The sequence below is a fragment of the Haliotis asinina genome, chromosome 7, assembly GCF_037392515.1.
Source record: "Haliotis asinina isolate JCU_RB_2024 chromosome 7, JCU_Hal_asi_v2, whole genome shotgun sequence".
In the NCBI taxonomy this organism is placed as follows: domain Eukaryota; kingdom Metazoa; phylum Mollusca; class Gastropoda; order Lepetellida; family Haliotidae; genus Haliotis; species Haliotis asinina.
The window spans coordinates 59,948,492-59,969,863 of record NC_090286.1 but is presented as its reverse complement, the minus strand read 5'-3'; the positions used below and the strand labels follow the sequence as shown (position 1 = coordinate 59,969,863).

The window sequence follows — 21,372 nt, the reverse complement described above, 5'->3', positions numbered from 1 at the left end:
ACACTGTTTTAGTCACGTCATGATCATATAGCTGTGGCTCCCGATCGTCAGCTAGTGGTTTCTAAGAACGATGAAGTGAGACATATATTTACAGATAAAGAACGTACAAGCTCTGTTATGGAGTTTCCACGTTAACAACTATGTTACAACGCTCCGTATACATTCCAACTTTTATTAAATTGGTATGTGCAAATATCTTCAGATAGCTGGCCAGTGTGACCTAGAAGTACAGGATTGGGGTGTTATTACATAAGGCGAACGAGGCACACTGTTTTAGTCTACACGACGCGCTAGGTTCCTGCTCACACGGCAAAGATATATCCCGGCACCTATACCGCCATGTATATGAACAAAGGCCGATAACTCATTTTTTGTAGTCGGTAGAGTTCACGTCATCGTTGAATTGCAACTGAGTACACCATCCAGTGAAATCTGTATTATGCCATTGTGTTTGTTATTCCATGTTCTTTGTCATGTTGCAGGTGAGTTTTAGAATAAGAATAGTATACGTCCGAAAGTCTCATATTAATGAATGTATTTGTTCGCGTTGCTCAACATTGTTTTGAGTGAGTTAATATTTAAGTCACGTCACATCGGCAATATCTCAGCCATATCATGACGAATCAACATTGTATTGAAATGTATTGACAAAAACAATTGCAATTTCTGGAAAGAATTCGATCAACCACTTCGAGAATTTAATTAATTTGGTACGGATTGTTGGTGTTCCAAGCACCGTTGTTGGTTTCCAGTTCACTTGTTGCAACTTGAGAATCAACATGTAACGAACTGAAGACTTCGACGGCACTGTATTTACTTCAAACATGGTTTATACAATACTTATAAGTTAAACGTACATACAGTTCTATGCATCCACATATACACTTAACTGTACCCAACTCACTCACTCACTCATTCACCTGTACAAACTCACTCTCTTCAAGTCCCACTCATCAAATTACATAATTATAACACACGATGATCACAGAAAAAAAACTCCAGGGAGTCATTGAAAAGGTCACTTATGAAGCTTTGGGGAAATCTAGTTTTGATATTATTGTTGGAATGATATACAGTCAAAGACATTATTCTGTCGAACTTACAAACACACTATCCCTTCGTATCATTGCTTCATTTTTGTATTTGTCGCTTTTGTCGAACCTCAGACATTTCGAAAGGTTTACGAAGGTCCTATTAAATTCGACAAAACAATGTTTGAGTGTACATACCTATTATATACATCAATTCATTAAGAGACATGTGATCACGTGACACTTGTGCCTGGTGTGCAGGGGTCATCAAAGTTCATGTAAGTCCAGCTACGACGGTAGAAATGTTTCTCGTGTTGACTCCTGATCGCGCTGTCCATCCGGGCTGACCCTGTCACGCTGAGAGTGCTGAAGGGAGAACTCACCGAGTTGCTGGAGCTGCTCAGGGTGAAGTTCCCGTCCGCAGATTGCAAGGCTTTCTCGGCGTTACTGTTACATGGGAGGAAGTTCACGTCGTAGAATTCATCCCACAACCCCATGTGTTTCTGTGAGCGGAAGACCTTGACCAGCATCACGATGGCCAGGATGAGACACACCAGCTGCAGCAAACAGAGTCAGTCAGCCGTTGTAATATGCCATTAGTCTCACCTTATACGTGAGTTGCGAAATTCTGGGGGATAAAGGCAATGCTCGCTTAAATGTAAGATGTGTTTCACATTCCAAGTTCCAAATGTCGTCCTCATGGTGTTATATTAATCTGTAACATACCAATCGCAATTTTACAATTCGAAATGATGAGAACTCATAGTCCGGATATTGACCATTCTTTGTGACACCATCAAGCTGTTTACCTGTCTGATGATCCAATAGTTACCCATGTACGTCACGTTGTTTACCTGTCTGATGACCCCAGGGTTACCCATGTACGTCACGTTGTTTACCTGTCTGATGACCCCAGGGTTACCCATGTACGTCACGTTGTTTACCTGTCTGATGACCCTTGGGTTACCCATGTACATCGCGTTGCTTACCTGTCTGATGACCCCAGGGTTACCCATGTACGTCACGTTGTTTACCTGTCTGATGCCCCAGGGTTACCCATGTACGTCGCGTTGTTTACCTGTCTGATGACCCCAGGGTTACCCATGTACGTCACGTTGTTTACCTGTCTGATGACCCCAGGGTTACCCATGTACGTCACATTCTTATCTGTTCACCCTAGGGTTACCCATGTACGTCACGTTGTTTACCTGTCTGATGACCCCAGGGTTACCCATGTACGTCACGTTGTTTACCTGTCTGATGACCCCAGGGTTACCCATGTACGTCACATTCCTATCTGTTCACCCTAGGGTTACCCATGTACGTCACGTTGTTTACCTGTCTGATGACCCCAGGGTTACCCATGTACGTCACGTTGTTTACCTGTCTGATGACCCTAGGGTTACCCATGTACGTCACGTTGTTTACCTGTCTGATGACCCCAGGGTTACCCATGTACGTCGCGTTGTTTACCTGTCTGATGACCCTAGGGTTACCCATGTACGTCACGTTGTTTACCTGTCTGATGACCCTAGGGTTACCCATGTACGTCACATTGTTTACCTGTCTGATGAACCAAGAGTTACCCATGTACGTCATGATGTTAACCTGTTATCACCCGGGTGGCACTGATGTGCGTCACGTTGTTTACTTGTTTATCACGTGGTACCTGTCCATAAATGTCAGAAGGGAACACACGCGATTCTCACCTGAACCGCAACCACGGCCGCCGTTGTACATGCCCATATCACGATATTAGCGAACAGCCATTCGTCGATCTTACTCCAACATCCGACCTGAAAACACCCATCATTAGTTACTACCTAGATCAGTAGAGGTGATTACTTCAGACTGAAGAGAGCACGTAAGGCGAACCAATGAGCCAAAATCTGCTGCGCACAGTTGAGCTTCTTTGGCACGCCGGTAACTGTTATCTGCAGCAGATCCGTGTTTGTAGGTACCACGTAGTGGTACGGGACCATCCATAATTTGCGTCTACGAGCGGGGGTGGGGATGATGAGGATTTTTATGGAGAAACATGTTAAATGTGAATGACCCTGGCATGTAAGACAATTGAACCTTGACCATCAACAGACGGCAGTGGTCAGTAAAGGGATATTGCTAGTCAGACTGTTCGGATAAGCCTCGACGTCAAGACCCTTATCTTAGACAAACAGGGGAGACAACTGATCAGGTTGTTGAGAATGATAGTGGATGTATTGGACTCGCATATCAGACAGATAGATGTGGCTACTGGCAGTAGGAAGACGTCGGAGTTATTGGACCTAGATAGCCAACAGGGACGACAGCTACTCACGGTGCTGAGATAGATGTCCGACATATTGGTTTGAGATGAGAAACAACTATGGGGTATCTTCATCACTGTTTCGTTGTACTCCCTGTACGTGTATAGCCCGCAACACTGCAACTACACACACAAAATCGTCTCAGCTTACAACCGCAGTGACACATGAACATCTTAACATTTAAGACTATTCTAAATGCAAAAGACCACAAACAAACAGAATCTCATACTAATAAATTGCCTGAGTTGGGTATGAGGACTTGGGTATGTTACGTGGCAGACGCTTTAGTTTGACTGAAAGGATCACAACCAGGAGGGAGGGTGGAAAGTACCGGAAGACTTGGTTGAGCCATGCTCAGTGACGGGGTGGATATTATCAATCACTGCATTTTCCGGAGAAGACTTGATTATTTACACTCCGCAGCCACATTGCTGCTCGTGGAGTTAGACAACAACATAAAACAAGGATGATGGGGAATTTGAACAGTTTTCTCATCTACCATGCACGGTGATGTCCTAAATGGTGATGTGTAGAATATCGATCAGTTGTCCACATGCATGCTTGCCACCTCACCTCAGTCTGTATTAGGTCCCTTGTGTCAGAATTGAAGTCCCGCCAGGTGGAGTTGCGATACACCTGTAGCTGGAAATAATAGGGTATGACATGACTTAACGATCCAAGATTCGTCATCATTTATAGGGTACGTGTTTCCATAGAAATAATCTTGCAGGTAGCCGTGTTTGTTGGAGGGCACAGAAAGTCAAATTAGCAGGGTTTGCTAGGTAAACCTAGCTTAATATGTGTCACATTTGAGCGAAGAACAGTCCAGTTGATTTTCCCAAACACATAGGCCAGTATGTGCTTGTTGCCTCAGGCCGCACACAGCAACGTGTAACTAACTAAACTAAGCATTTAAGTCACCTAGTCCGACCACCTCAATCGCCTCTTCAGACCAACATAGGTTACTGGCAGTAGCTGCGTCAAATGTCACTGTGCCATTGGTCGGTGCTCCACAAACCCTCCCCCACCCACCTCCCATTTGTCAGACATCCCATAAGTTGGACCATTGAACAAACCCCAATTCATGGTCGAGTGAACAAATGTAGGAAACTGGGGAAATGGACCATTCAGTCAGACATAATGAGACAACTGAGACTTTTTAGACCAGTTTTATTATCTTTTTTAACTTCTTTTGTAATTTCCATAACATCACCACTTGGACGAACTTGTCACATAAATCCGACACGTCGCCGTAGGACTAAAATGCTGATCTATCTCTGGTGGTTAACATTCCTGTTTTTTGTAAGATGCTTTGAAAATTCTTCAAAACTGAAAGACTAAAAAGCAAACTAGTCTTCACTTACCTCGCCTCTAAGAAGGTATGCAGTCACAACGCCCCCTATCTCCACGGCGAGGAAAATCAACAGCAGGACTATAAACTGTTGAGTAAGCACGAGAAACGTCTATGGGAAATGTTTTGAGTTAGTGTTTTTTAAGTTAAACTTCTAGGAATATATCGAGGCTATATATTACAAAAAATTATTTCGAAATTTACAAGACCCCTGACAGAATAGTACACCCAATTAACTAATAAGATTACACTAAACACTAAACAGTGAATACTGTGAATCCTTTATCAAATACACAAACTATCCACTTGGTATTTCTCTATTCAAATATACACGTGCACCGGAAATGAAATAAGCAAATACAATATCTATGAAGAACACTTATTAATACGTTTGGTGTCACGTGGGAACTATACCTAGTTTCAGAGTAATTACACACGGCATCGATCGGGAGAATGCGAACGCTATCGATTGATCTGGGTATTGGAAGAATTGTGTACATATTGATAAGACGGGGCTTCACTGTGGTAACATACCCAGGTTAAACATGGGCGATAGTGTATGTAATTCCTGTCAAATACCCCGGACTCACTCACCGTTACCAGAAGACATTTGTGTTCTTTTAGACCTCCAATACAACCCAGGAAACCTGTAGAGACAAAATGATGTTCCGTGTTCCAGCAAAACAATGTGGTATCCCAGACACTCTGAATGGTGAGCGAGTACCAGTGCGCATGTTATGCTTGACACACTCACACACACAGAGAGAGAGAGAGAGAGAGAGAGAGAGAGAGAGAGAGAGAGAAAGAGAGAGAGAGAGAGAGAGAAAGAGAGAGAGAGAGAGAGAGAGAGAGAGCAGTACTCTAAAACCATAAACGATGACTGGTGTTCCACATAACTGCATTGTTAAGGACACAATCAGTACTATTGATCATTTGTTGACAAATACGTGTAATCAGACATACGTTAATTGACTACAGAATGACACTAATCTGACGTCTACGAAGACCTTCACACAAACGTATTACCCATGCTAACTGCTGAGCTGGGATACGTCACCTTGAACATTGTAGCAGTTCTATCATTGACACCGTAAAGTCAGAAGCTATGTGGAATGTTAGGTACAACAGGGTGCTAGCAGACATATTTCCTATCCAGGAGAATCTCGTATTCGACAGGACAGCGATGTATCTGCGTCTATACGCACGTTTAACATATTACATACCCACTCATAACTACAGGCTTGATATGGGACATACACATTTTGAGAACACAACACATACCTGTGACAAATATAAAGGCCCCAGCTGACAGGATTGTGTAGGCGAAATACTGAAACGCAAGAGGATGTTGCACATGAGATAGATACACAGCTTATAGATAGGAGTAAGTTGTGTGTTCAGCCGCACCTACAGTATTACAGCAATATCACGGTGATGTGTGCCCACAATGTGGGGAATCATACCCACGACGAACGAACGCTTGAACCACCAGGCTATCCCTCCCCTTATTTTTACGTAAGAGGTAACCTGGCGTTATGTAGCTGTTGACGTCAACCAGTTTGGTCTGCTTGGTCTAGTTGTTTCAAATACCTGTGACATTCAGTAAATCAATTGCATATTGATCACACTGTCATAATCTGACTCAATCCATGTTCTGGTTGAAACATTTTATTTTCTCAATAATTTTGCTCAATGCCCTATGGTGACATCGGGTTTACTTGTTCAAAATGCACGACCACTTTTCCAAGCACAGATTCAGCATCCAAGAACAACAGCGTGATGTCATGACAATGGTTGAAAAGGTCCGTGCTTCATATTGAATAACTAAATCAGGAAGTGGTAGCAAGGGAATATTTTTTTAAAAAGGCAGTTTCAGCTTTGTTCTGAATGTTTAGACTTGATGTTTGTTCCGACAACTTACTGTGGTGCCTTTCGGAAAGCTGGTCAGTAGAGCAGGGTTAGTGGCCAATGTCCAGGAGATGTACCCGACCAGGAAACACCCGATCAGCTGGAAGAAGAACAAACAACACGTGTAGGGTGTCTGCAGAGTGAAGAGGCGCGGTTTGATGATAACTGGAGTTGAAATGTCTTAACTCTACAATCACAAATAACACACAGTGACGACGCAATATCACATTGCCAGCCACTGATACTCGGTGTATCTGAGAATCATTCGGAACGCCGAAGACCCGGGTTCGATTCCCCACATGGGTACAAAATGTGAAGCTCATTTCTGGTGTCCCCCGCCCTGATGTTGCTGAATAGTTGCTAAAGGCTGCGTAAACCTAAATCCACTTACTCACTCACTCCAAAAGGAATCCAAGCGTGTCTAGGGATGCATTTTGATGGTTGAGTAACTAGTGTGGGATATCACACAGCAATACACACTGTGTGTCCGCCTTGTTCAGCATTTTATGATGATGCTGTGTCGAGCCTGATGTTTCTTATTTCTCTACTATAATATCTAAACTAAAGTAATGATAGATATACTGTAGCAATGTTATCTCTAACGCCCAAACAACTTCTGTTCTCGAAGTTACTTTTTGTTCCTTCATGACAATCACCTGGTGCAGGAACAAGACGTACGTGAAACATCATGACGAAGACTAACAGAAGATGTTATCCATGAAAAGAGGCATATATTCATGCTAGTAAAGTTCTAAATGTCTATCATAGCTTATTAATGACATGCATGACATTGTAACGACATCTGCCATATATCGTATCAATGATATATACACGCGAAACACTTCTTAATATAAAACACGGTCTGTAACATTTGTAAAATGTATACTGCTTGTAAATGATATCCACAGAAACTGTTTTTAGGAGCTAATGGAAAATCCATTTTCCGGAGTGAGACAATACCTATTCCATACATCGCACATTGATTGATTAGCTATTAAACTATGTTCTACAACCTAATTGTGTTGACGTAACGAGAAAAGTTTAAAACGCGTTAGAACAGCATGTCGATTTGCCGGGTGACATTAGCTAACGTGCGAGAGTAAATGGGTTGTAAACATAGCGTCGTATTTTAACACTGGTAATAACAAACATGACATTTAGTGAGACAGCACAACTCGCGCTTTTTAGTCCATTCTCAGGTACACGTCAGGCGTGAGTCATGTTATTATGTAACATCCTGCTCGGTATAACGGAGTATTTGGTATAAGGCAATTAGCATATCAAAGACGAACGTTGTCAAATACAGTGCAATCTCGTCAAAGCCGAAATTATCATTCTGAAACACCTGGATTCGGGACACATACCATCAGGGATGTCTTCAAATATACCACCTTAATAACAACATATTACACCCGAAATATGTAAATTACTACTGTGAAGGGTGCAGTGTGTATTAACAGGGGTTCACATTACACGAGTAGAGTGAGTCACTGCTCTCCCTCTTTAAAATAAACAACATAAGGATGTACAGTTGTACCATCAAATCTCTCTCTCGCAAATCTGCTTCACTAACCATCTAGTTCTACATGTGTATAAGCCATCTAATAGCGTTTACTTAGACAGGCACAGCACGGCTGTCATTTTCAGCTACAAAGAGGGTTCCGGTAGAACTCCCAATCCTTTTGGGGAGACCCATAGCACAAAGAACCATTCTTACACAATTCACCGTAAATAATGCATCACTACCCGATTTCCCGTCCATTGATCGGTTGGGAAAAGATGTTTTCCATCCAGGCGTGAAAGGTTGAAACATAACAGGTACAATTCTCATGTCGTCAGATACACATGCTCATGCATGACGACCAAGATTGATTTCATTTACCGACGTGGATCTTCAGTGTGAACGAAACATTGTCCTAAGAAAAGCTTAAACTCACCCAGAATATACAGTTGAAAATGATGAACCACGGTCTTAGACATCCCGTGACCGCCATGGCGGTCTACCTCGCATAGTTAGCTCCCAACACCGTCTTGTTGTCCCAGACCTAGCACCAAGTGCTGCGATGTCTCTGAGCTCCCAGCACCGTATATCGTGCGATTGTCCCAGGAGTAAAGAGTGCCAGTATGTACACCTGTCCTGAATGCCCAATGTATCACCGCCGTATTATGCAGGCCTACATTACCGCACCTGTATCTCAATGACAGGGCTACATCTTGACTCGGAACGACATGCCAAGTCGACGCTTGATTGTTGTCGAGAACACTGCAGGGAGACCGGTTGAACGGGACACAGCTCCGAGCTGTATAATGAAAGGTGATTTTGTATTGAATCTGTTTACACGGAGCTCAACCAGGGACGTTTCATTCAATACTGCATAAGTACATCCAATGTGAGGAATTATATCGCCTTTGCATGTTGTTGTCAATGTTTATGTTAAAAATCACGTGGGTGAACAAACACACGTGCAGTCATTATAATTATTATTCTTATTCAGGTAAATGTTTGATATGAGCGCGTGTATTGAACAGTCACACCATGCCGGTGTTGGCGAACATGCTAGACGGGTTTCTCCTGCACGTGACACACAACGGATTGCAATATCGGCCAACACAGACATGTCATGTCGAGGTCGCACCCTGTCAACAGGTTAAACGCCCACATTTCATGGCCATCATTAGGCAATGATAAGTGATGGTTTATATGCTGGTGTAACGACGAGGACAGGGGTGACAGAGTCCATTTGTCTTTTTCTTTCCATGCGAATTGTTGGTACAAATGCAGTGAATGGACAGTAAAACTGAAAGCTATGCACAACAGAAGGGTAATGTGTCCCATACCCTGATATTGCAGGGTTGTTGGCCCATGTTTGAGACCACCACCGTCATATTTCTGGAAAATCACTGATAGCGGCATAAAATAATTAAATACTCACTCACTCTTGGATTAGTGTAGAATTAATCTCAACTTACTTAGCTACTGTTACACTTATATATGTATGATCATTTATCTTACCTCACAGATATATGTCGTTTTCTCATTGGCTACTCTCTTACTAGCGAGGTACATTTCAGTGTACCCTGCTGCCAATGGCAACTCATTAGGTACTCCGTGGTTGTACTTCTATATGTCGAATAACACTGAATAACGCATGGTGTGCGGAAATTACCGATGTTTTGCGAATGCAAATTGATGGAAGGGAGATAACTCTAAATCCGTTTTCCTTGTGTCGTCTTCAAAAGCTAGTGATAGCTACGAAAACATTTGCTTCGCATTCCAATGTATAAATTTTGATAAAGCGTTCAAATGCAGTCCCTGTGAATATTAAGAAGGGGATCCGTACTAAGACAATACCAGCGGGAAAACAGCGAGGTGCTAGATTCGAATCTTTCGATTCACACAGGTTGTCTGAAATGTTCGTTCCGATACCCATGTTTCAAACAGTTCAGCATTAACATTGAGGTGCTCGGTGAGATAAATATGTTGTTTATTGGTCCCTTGGAGTACCCTCGATGTTTGGTAAAGTGCAATGTATATGTTTCATATCTCGCACCCGAAGAAAGGTAAAACACTCTCTTTGAAATGTTTATTGCAGATAATGGTTCAACAAGATGTTCAGTGTATACACTGGTGAAGTTATTGATGTGGCAATGAATGAAAATGTCATGAGACGGTATGAAATGTTTAAAATGTATGCTTTATATACAAAGACATGTTTTATGTACACAACTCATCCTATCGTCCACAAAGTGGTGTTTCCACAGTTCAGGGTTCCCTCTGTTCAACACAAAGTTAATGGTACCCGGGAGAATTTGATTGTTAACCATACAGCCCCTCTCCAAGAGCTTGGAATGGGTACTCTCCATGGCAATGGGAATGGAAGCATGACCATTCTGATCTACCCGCCGGGAGAACAGAAGTATAGGTGGATCACGATATTAGGTAAATAGATTAATGATTGCAAAAACAGGAATGTAAATATGATGAGAATTATGACGATGAGTGTCGATTCCAAATTAATATTTCATATTTAACCACCCGAAATCACACCCAGTAACAATATACAACCACATGCATGAAGTGATCCGATACTGTGAGTCCGAACGTTTCATATGTAATAGTGGAAGTCCGTTGACGCTTTTTTTAACAGTATCTCAATAGCTGTCGGCTGAGAACGGGCCAATAGATATGATCACAGTGGTGCTGTGATAACAAGCCATTTTGATAATCGGACTATCAAGGATTCAAACCCATGAGCTTAAGATTCGTAAACACAGTGCACAGACCACTGGGCCTCTAGTTCTCCCAACAGCGTTAGTAGTTGACTGGTTTGAACTTTCGTTTGCTGTAAATCGCTGGGCTGAGGGTGTGACGTGGCAAAGATCTGTCACTCCCTCTCGTCACACCTGGGCTACTGGTCTTCACAAGAACAACCATGTTACTATCCCCCCTGTCCCATCTGCCTGTGCCTTGGTTTCTAGAACGTGCATCCCTGGGACTGGCGTCGCTGTTGTACCCCTCATCCACCGTCATGGATCCAGGTGGCGTCTCGGAAAGCTGGACTTCCGGTTTAGCAGGATATAAAACTGCGGTGTGCAGCGCCGCTGTACCAAGTTTGTTGTTGCTAGCCTCCTGCACTGGTTCTTTCTCCACCTTGTCGGGGAGGCTTTGTCTTCGGGCGGAGACTTTCGCTGATCTGGAGATCTTTACGAGGATGAGAGCAGCCAGGACGAGGCACAGTAGCTGGAACATGAAGACTTCCATGCAAAGGTTAGGATTCCCGTAAAATATTCAACAGTCTTACAGTCAACTATAATATATATGTAACATTCAGGATGAGCGAGTGAGTTCATATTTAGCATCACATCGGCAATATTGCAGCCACAATGTGACGAGAACAATTTAATTTATATAAATAGTAGTAAAGATAAATACATTTAGAACGTAAAAACCTGTAATCGAAAGTCTAGATAAAAGTAAAATAAAATGAAAATACTAGATTGCCATAGCTCATAATGTAAAACAACGGTACAACATACAAAAGAAGCCATAGATCACCAGCAATTGAAGGTTGATCAACATACTAGAGACCATGGGAACTTACAGTACTTTTGCTTCCTGCATGGACCCAAGCTAGATTTATATCAGCAACTGAAGATTGTAATCAAAATTAGCCAGACTTTTAAAAATGAGGAAAATGCTACATTAAAAAGGTAAATTAAAATCTCCTTCGAATGTTTCGGGATTTATACCTCAGGAGAAAAAGAACACTAGAACATTCAGAACAAAATAGATGGAAAAATACTCCGATTTGCAGCAGTACTGAAGCATGTTTAGTCAACAATCTGGCAGCTTGGTACAGTTCAAAATGAGATGAAAATATGAGTTTGGATAACGCATATTCTCACTTGGTTTATGTTTTGATCTTGTAGCATGTTTTGCTTTCAATTTAAGCTTGACAGGATATATCAGTAAACAGACCGCTGTTGTTGTGTTTGTTTTATCTCTAACTACTTTGGCATGCAAAGATCTGGATCTGAGTGTAATTACACACAGGACGTGTGAGCCTGATCCTTACCTCCAACACAACCACTGTCGCTATCGTACACGCCCACGTCGCCACGTTCTGCTGCAGCCACCCGTTAATTTGGCTCCAACACCCGGACTGGAAACATTGTGGTAGGTTTCTCAGTTTGGAAACATGGTTTATTAACGATCAATATTCAAGATGTCACGGAGCTATGGTCAAAGAATTCACAATACAGAATCATGTGCCTTAGTCGCCCATGTTAGGCTGTTCGTGCTTTTGAATTAAAGCCTGCAGAAGTAAACGACTACGCTCTGGGACACAATGACGTCGTGCTGTAACCGGCACACTTCACACAGCGTTACACCCTACTCGCACGTTCGACAGCTTTTCAATGTCTAACGTAACTAGCAAATATTCGTGAAGACGGGTATACTGACTATGTACATATTGACTGACGATTTGACTGTCCCGGGTGCAAAACAGGTGTCTGGAAGCTGGGAGATCGTCTCTAGGTAGTCGGTGAAGCTGCTCAGCCCACAACACTTCAGCTGTAACAAGTGCAGATGTTCACATCAGGCTGTCTTAAGAAAACATCTGACATATTGTATTGTTACGGATAGTGTCCATGCCAAATGGCAAATCAAGGGACTGTGCTGACCTATCTGTGAACTCAATACAATTCTAATGTCAGCATGATACGCCAAGTGACCAAGAAAGGGATGGGCACATTGTATTGGATGTATTGATTTAGTTAATTCAATCGGACATTCACCACAAACGATTATTTTGAATATACTACATTTTATTGTTGAGAGGGTGGGCTTAAAGTAATGTTCCATGTTTTTCAACGTACAAGATTGTAGAGAAAGTTTTATTAATTAGGGAGTCTTTTCACTCAGGGAGGCAATTCTAGAGATGGCTTAAGGATACAATGTTATAGTGAACGCCCGGTTATACGACATAGTGCAAGATTATGTTCATCTGTTTACACATGGGAAAACACCCATCTAACGGTGCAAGTTCTGGATCATACCACGTGAATTACCATGGTACTGAGTTATCCTTTAGTTTTCTCATATGGCAAATTACAGTAACTGGCAAATTATAAGAATCATATTATTCAGAGTACTTCTGAAAGGTGCGTGCTTTCTCCTTGGTTAGACAAAGTTTATTATCTTGATTAAGGTCGTTTTTAAGGCCAGTTGAATGACTTTGCACTGAAGAATGTATTCTATTTTTAGAAACGTGTACGAAGTTATCATCACAAAGCCACAATCAGTTGTTTGGTACTCAGCTACAAGAGATGGATTCAGCATGAATTGCAAGTAAATGCAAATAACGGTTCCTTAACACTTGGACTGCAAACAATAGTGTTTGTATATATGAACGTTTTGTTTTTGCTCAAACATCTACCTTCTGTTGGATGTAGTTCTTAGAGACTGTGTTGAGGTCATTCCATGTAGACATGCGGTAAACATCTAGCTGAAATATACATACAGATTACATGTCATGCGTGACGCGTGTGTTTGGATCGAACGCATGGATTCTGCATTGGAAATAGAATGATGCATACCCCCTGTCACTTACGTGTTAGTGTTATCTTGATACAACCACACTTTCACGAGGTGTGTCCTGGAATTCCGTATGTGTTCACGAACTCCTCTTGGTTGGAGCCAAGGAAATGTAATGTCCACTGCCGAGCAATGGACATATATACGGGTAGGTAATATTTCATGCACCATATCAATGGGTGTCTCACAACGGGCACATTGTATATGCGTTATACGTACAGTGAATCCTTGATTCTTTTTCGTATATTTCTCTTAATATCAAAACTGTTTAAATAGAAAAATCATCACTTTCGCATGCGAGTGTAGATATTGTTTCTTAATCCAACACCAAACATACAGTATAATATGAGTTTAGAATGTTTCTTTCTTCATAGCCCAAGCGCGAAGTTCTGGATGCTCAACCATCAGCATGTTGATTGCTGGTGATGTGACATGCAGTGGTCACGACTCACCTCGTCTTTCTTGGTGTAGGCTGCCACTGACCCCGTAACCTCCAGTATCAGCAGCAGGGCCAGACAGGTGATGTACTGCGGGTAAAACTTGCCGTTTACACTCCATCAGAAGTATGCAACCATCATCAGCTGTTTCAAGATATTTTGAATTTCACCAAAATACATTTCAGAGTATATGGTGCTGATGTTGTCAGTCACTGGATTGTTTACATGTCGGCGTCTCAAAATTGTAAGTGTATTCTCTGTGGTGTAAACTCATACTCCCTTGACATATATGTACATTTCCCTCAACCCGTGTCCTTAATTTAAGTGTTTCACACGGAGAATGCAATAATGCTTTTCATATAGTGACAAACAAACTGTGATGCATTAGACTCAATGTATCATGTGTACTTAATATGTCATGTGACACACACACACACACACACACACACACACATACACACACACCTTGATGCATTATACTTAATATGGCATGTGGCAGATATGGTAATGCATTATACTTAATGTTTCATGTGAAACACACTGTGATGCATAATATCCGCTGTGTCATGTGACACATATACCTCTATGCATTAACTCAGTGTGTTACCTGACACACACTGTAATCATTATACTCAGCGTGTTACCTGATACACACACAGTTATGCATGATACTCAATGTGTTACGTGACACACACACACGGTAATGCATTATACTCAATGTATTACGTAACACACACACGGTAATGCAATATACTCAGTGTGTTACATCACACACACACACACACACGGTAATGCAATATACTCAATGTATTACATGACACACACGGTAATGCATTATACTCAAGTATTACTTGACACACACGGTAATGCATTATACTCAATGTATTACTTGACACACGGTAATGCATTATACTCAAGTATTACTTGACACACACGGTAATGCATTATACTCAATGTATTACTTGACACACACAGTAATGCATTATACTCAATGTACTACCTCACACACACACGGTAATGCATTATACTCAGTGCGTTAGGTGACACACACACGGTAACACATCTTATATGCTGCAATGCTGTATACTGACTGTTTCATAGGGTGCCAGGGGTAGGGCACTGCTTTAGTAAACCTTTTCCTTGTGCTTAATAGGGTGTTTGGGGCCATGCTGAATACTCACTGTTTTGAGTGGGCAGTCCCTCTCAATCAGGCCCCCGACACATCCAAATGTCCCTGTAGGAGGAAGGGATGGGCACATGTGAAAGAGAAGTAACGACCGTTCATTGATTCTGGGCATACTATGTTATATACTGGGTTTTCTATTCACCAAAGGCATTGTTTTACTTTATGTATATAGATTAAGGCATTGCATATAATCTACCTGTATGGGTAAATTAACGTCATATTCACCAAAATGCAAGAAACTGGCTGATTGCAATGATAAAGGTGTGAAGGTTTGAGACTTTACCTGTTGTAGCAACGGCCAGCCCCATGATGAGAGTCGTGTAGGTGAAGTACTGGAAATACACGTCACCATTCTTAGTAAACCTACTAATAAACAAACCACCATAGCCAACAAATCAAACTTGGTGGGAATGAGGCCATTATATTGTGTCAAATGCATAAATTGTCAACGTCTAATGTTTAAAGAAGACACAAACCGTTGTAGCGGCATGTTAATGCATAGAGGTTCACTCTACCACGAGTACATATGCTGCAAGTCAAAACAGGAAACTGCATTTTGGCTAGTTTGTAAACCAGAAATGTCCTCCACATGTGTTCCATAAAACCTTTTGAAAACAAATGCCTTCTAATACTGATGACATAACCTGTAAGCATGAGACCTATAATTTTAAAAACAGTCTCAATAAGTGTGTCGATGACAGGAGAAAAGTAGCCTACATCTGCAGCTCGTGCAGCCATGTTATTAATGACCTACTTACTGTTGTGCCTTCAGTAAACTTCTCTGTCAGGAGAGGGTTGGTCGCCAGATTCCAGAAGGTAAACCCAACAAGGAAAAACCCGATCAGCTGTAGGAAGAACGAGTTATGATACAGATAGGCTAATGAAAGGATTACTGTTCTGTCAGCAAAGAGAAGATCGCAGTGCCTATAAACTTTAGACACATTTGATGAGGCATCTACCTGGTTTTGAAGGGTTTCTGTGTCTACTGGTGTCTTTCCTGGTGTTCTTGGGGGAGTGCGCACATATCAGCTGATGGTCAGTCAAGGTAATGTCAGCTTTTTCGATGAACAACAAATCCCGAATGATTACCAGAAGATGTTGCGGTGTCTGATATTGTATCGTGAAAACAGTTCAATCAAATTGGAACTCCTTCTCCAACTCGTGTTAATCTCTCCCACGATAACAATGTGATCACACAAAGAAACAATTTACCTAACGAGATCTTCAAGTCCTTGTGAAAGTCTAATGACTTTAGAGGTACATATACAGTTGTGACACAAACTCTGTCGTCGACAACAGCTTCTACAGTGCGTTTAGGTTCAAATTAGAACGACGAATGATAGGGATAAGTGCAATATTTCTTTCATCAAATCCGACTAACCTCTTTTGGACTTGACTCTGCTTAGCATTGTATATGCTTGGCCTGGGCTCACAGAAAACAGACAGATGTCATATCTCTTAACATTTGGTCATAGGTGCCACCCTACAACTTGTGTACTGTCAAACCCCATGCTAACGTTCCCGTTTTCTGTCCTTTTGAATAAAATCTCATGCAGATACAGAAAATCCTTACAGCATTCTTGAAATGGCGCGACTTAAGTGTTTTTAGCTTCCTCGAAAATCATCGACCTTAACATATTATGTTATAGTTCCGGTCAGAGGTCTGTCTTCTGTTATATCAAGATGGACAAGATGCCCGTCGCTCCATGTTCAGCAACATGTCACCCATATCAGTATTCTTTGTGTGCATATATCTGACACCAAGAAGTAAATACTGGTGTATCACCTACAGGGTAGGATGCAATAGGTCTCCCACAGTGAGCACGGACAACACACCAAAAGTTAACACTCAAACACATCTTGCAAAACACACAGAACAGATTAGAGAGGGCCTGTCCACAGAAATTTCATAAGCCATAACAACCCTCAAAGTAACAAATAGTGAATGCAATGAGTTCGACTTTTATGCAGATGGATTCTGGTACTGATCAAGATCAAGATCAAGTTTGTTTATTGTACATATGGCGCCTGGCCCATCTATATGGCATTATAGTGACACGCAAATTATGAATATTATCATATTATATATATAATATCCATATTACCATTGTTATTATAACACTAAAAGGCTTTTTCCTCTCTGTCTAACTAGTAGGTCAAAAGCAGAATAGTGGGTTGTTCCACCAATATTTGAGTCAGTGGAAGCTGTAGGTATTCTCCTTGGCTTCTCTGGGTCATCTACACCTACCTGCAATACTACCGCTACCACTGAGAAAACCTTGAAACGGTTTGGGCTGAGTACCATTGAAAGTAGACTGTCTGTGCATTCATGTCCAGTCAATATGTAACTGTGAACTCTGAATTTAGGTTTTGAATCAAAATATAGTATCTATAATGCCCTCCTTGTTGAGATACATCCGCAGGATCTGCATCCTTCATTTCATTGTCTCGTGACAGAGAGTAAGAGACAGATGCATGATTTGCCCCCGAATCCACAAAGCACAAGGTTTCCACCATTGTGCTAAGTTTATTTTGGAGTCCAGTTTGGATGAACAGAAAGCTATGTGGGTATCACATGATGGTAACTCTTACAATAGCTTCAGGCTCAGAGACCTCTCTGGATTTAATACATGAAGACATTCGTGAAAGGAGCCCCAAATAAGTTGAAGCAACTTTGGTCACAGAGTCCTTGGGTGGGTGACGGTGTTTGAAAGTTCCATGTTGCAGTTTAACGAGTCAGTGGTCACTCAGGCTGGACCAACATATGAAACATACTGCCGACATGCAAGTGTTCTTGTATCCAGAGACCCCTGCAACAACAAGATCAAAGCCACAGTCTAAAGGAAACCCACCCACTCTGACCAGTATATCCACTTCAACTCCAACCACCCCCTAAAACCAAGTCTGGTGTCATCTCAAACCTGACAAGACGCGCCAAGAATATTTGCTCCAGCAGCTATGACCTAGAACAGGAACTCAGCTACTTACAACATGTATTCACCGACTTTAACCAGTATTCATCTAACCTAGTCAAGAGGACCATCTCCACCACGCTTTAGGACAATCCCAAACTGACCAAGCAAGAAACCGCTGAAACTTCCCGCACCGTTGACACCCGCATCACTAGTGCTCTTTGTTGTTTTAGTTCCCTATAACCTACTGGCCTCTTCCAATTATGTACCACTTGTTTACTCTATCACATGCTGTCAACTGTTTGTCACAACATACCATGTATATAAGCTTCTCACTATTTGGTTGTATTCACATTTAGCTTCAAAACGATGTAAGAATCTTCATTGAAACGTCGCTCAACGTATAAACAAAGTTGTAATCCATAAAGATGTATGTTTCTTTTTTGACATACTAACAATGCCCATTAAACAGGCTGGACCACTTTTGTGTTTTGATTGAAGTCGGGTGCTAGAGAGAATTAAGAAAAGTATGTTTTTTAAATAAAATACTGTTCGTGATAAATTTAAGGATATATGAATTTTTTTCAAAAATGATTGTGGCTGATCAATAAATTGGTCATGATGCTATGAGGTGTCGAACCGCCTGACAAGGAGGCCATTTCCCAAATATATACGTGAGTGCTCCAACACGTTTAATGTGTACTTAACTATGACGCCATGCCATGAAACAAGGGTGAAACTGCTTGAAGAGGACGAAGTGATCGTGGACTTTCTTTGCACCTGAAAATGTCAGTTTGGGGGAGCGGTTCGTGATAATGTTGAAAGGCATTCTACATTCCTTGAACTTCTGTATATATCTAGCATAATAAAGCCTAAGGCCGATCAAAACTTATTTTAGCAAATTGTCCATTGGCTTTTCCAAAGAAGATAACATTGATTTACACGCTTCCTCATATCGACTAAAGTCATGGAAGTAGAGTCAGTTGTACGATACGACTATTAGGTGCAGAGTATGAGTTCCTATTCATAATCTAATAGTGATGATACCAAGTGTTCACGACAATGTAGGCGTATCCTGCTCGACTGTAGACACCTTCATAAACACATGCAAAGGCAAGAAAGACAAGTCAAGTCTTCACATTTCTGACAATATTATCCTTTTTTCCGTAAGTCCTAACTCTGTGTGAATCAAGAGGTGGGAACGCCATGGTTATCCCTGGTGAATTAGTGCTCTTGGCATAATTGAAAGTGTATTACGATTGGGGATAGGGGGTAAATAGCGATGTTTGAACGTGGGTGTGTTCTGTATAAAGCCAACATACCTGCTAAAGCTGAGAGCTAGATAGATAGAGAGAGGGAGAGAGAGAGCGAGATGAGTTGAGTAAAGATGAAGCTATACAATGATGAATACGTTACATGTACCTTTTGGTGTAAAGTACCATGAACCACGGTTTTGATCATAGTCTACACCATAAAACATCGTGAATGTGGCAAGGAGCAGATACTCACCCAGAAGAGACAGTTGATGACGAGGAAAAATGTTCGAAGGCATCCAGACACCGCCATCTGGATTATTCCTTTCAATGTACCTGGATCCGATAACAAACAGTATCCCCAGTATACCAACTACATAATAGTCAGCCGCCTACTCGTACATAGGTACTCGCTTCATGAGATTGTAGAGGTTATTATATCGGAATATATTAAACAGTGGGTGCGTTCTGTTTGTTGTTTACTTCGTTGTATTGTTGTGGAACCACAGTCAACAAAGGTATGACCATTGCAGTACAGTGAATGTGATGACTATATAATGTAGCAAAACATAATACTAACTTCAGCTGTAAATGCAATACTAACACTAGATTGAGGACACATGAATGCACGGCCATAGTGACACACTACAAACAACACATAGGAATGCACGACAATAGACCAGTATATGTATTATTGATGGCTAAATGACAACAGGGAGGCCAAGAAAATACCTAAACAGTGAATAGTCATCAATGCACATTCAAAATTGGAATGTCACTGTACACTATGCTGGATAGTGCTATTAAGGTTGGATAGTGTTATTAAGGTGGCATCCTTATGCGTAATAACATCACCATAGCTAAGGACTGGATGCATGGATACCACGAAGAAAGGAACAGACAATAAGAAGGTGACAAACAATTCTCATTGATTTCCATCACTTTTCTTTTGCCTGTACCTGTTCAGACATTATACTGCATTAAATTAATAGAAGAATTTTATCATTAACCCCAGACAAAAATCTGTATGTTCATTAACATAATTAGATTAACTGCGTTATGAGATGGTCGCTAAATACTGACTGTCCCGAATATGACATAGTGCTGGGACCAGTCAGATCACCTGCGTGCTTCATTCACAGAGTAAATGGAAATATCCCAAATACAACGGACATGTGGCTTTGATGGCGTCCGCTGCTATTGTCTAGCTTCCGGTACGTAAAGTATGCCACGTGTCTTCTACGTCAAACCCGCCTTACACTACGTCATGTGTGAAGTAAATAATTCAGAGTCAGCTAAATACGGACGTCGTTGACTATTCTGACCGAAATTGACGGTGGCGATCCGACGGTTGGCTGGGTCTTTCAAGAATGTCTTGTGTGACCACAGCATGCCATTGTCTGGACATTGTTACCTTCAGTAGCACTAAACATAATTGTCTGGCCGTCCGTTTGGCTCTGTAACGAAATGTGTATCCCGTTTATTCATTTCAAATGTCTTCAGAACATTCTTCTTCACCGTGAATAATGAATTTGGAATACATCCATGTGTCCGAGTAGTTCGCAGGACTATTGTGTGTAAACGCAGTTAATAAAACTGCTTTTCCTCATTTCTCACTTCGGAGATAACTTTTGGAACTTTTTCCACTGTCTTTTGGGATATCACTGGGGACATGTCATAGCGTGTTCTCAAAATAGTCCAGTCATCATTAAAAGTTTGAAGTATGCCTACTTTAAGACTTGTTTTGTAAGCGTTGCACCAGGACAGTCGAGGTGGTAGTAGTTGCATTCCCTGCAGTTGGCTTGGTAAAGGTCTGTGAGTAACGCCTGGCAGTGCAGGATTTGAGCCAATCCAGTTAAAAATTTGAAATTATATTATGTCGTTGTTTG

General features: G+C 41.5%; 1 protein-coding gene across 1 annotated transcript; it reads right to left on the bottom strand.

Annotated features, from left to right (window-relative positions):
- Window positions 1-794: 794 nt before the first annotated feature.
- Window positions 795-9,038, bottom strand: LOC137291387 (tetraspanin-9-like). The gene is made up of 9 exons (XM_067822708.1): window positions 8,534-9,038; window positions 6,610-6,696; window positions 5,970-6,018; window positions 5,283-5,335; window positions 4,702-4,776; window positions 3,911-3,979; window positions 3,349-3,459; window positions 2,741-2,827; window positions 795-1,588 (listed from the first exon to the last, which is right to left on the bottom strand). The coding sequence occupies exons 1-9, from the start codon at window positions 8,588-8,590 to the stop codon at window positions 1,265-1,267; spliced, it is 912 nt and encodes a 303-aa protein (XP_067678809.1). The 5' UTR covers window positions 8,591-9,038; the 3' UTR covers window positions 795-1,264.
- Between the last annotated feature and the right edge of the window lie 12,334 nt (window positions 9,039-21,372).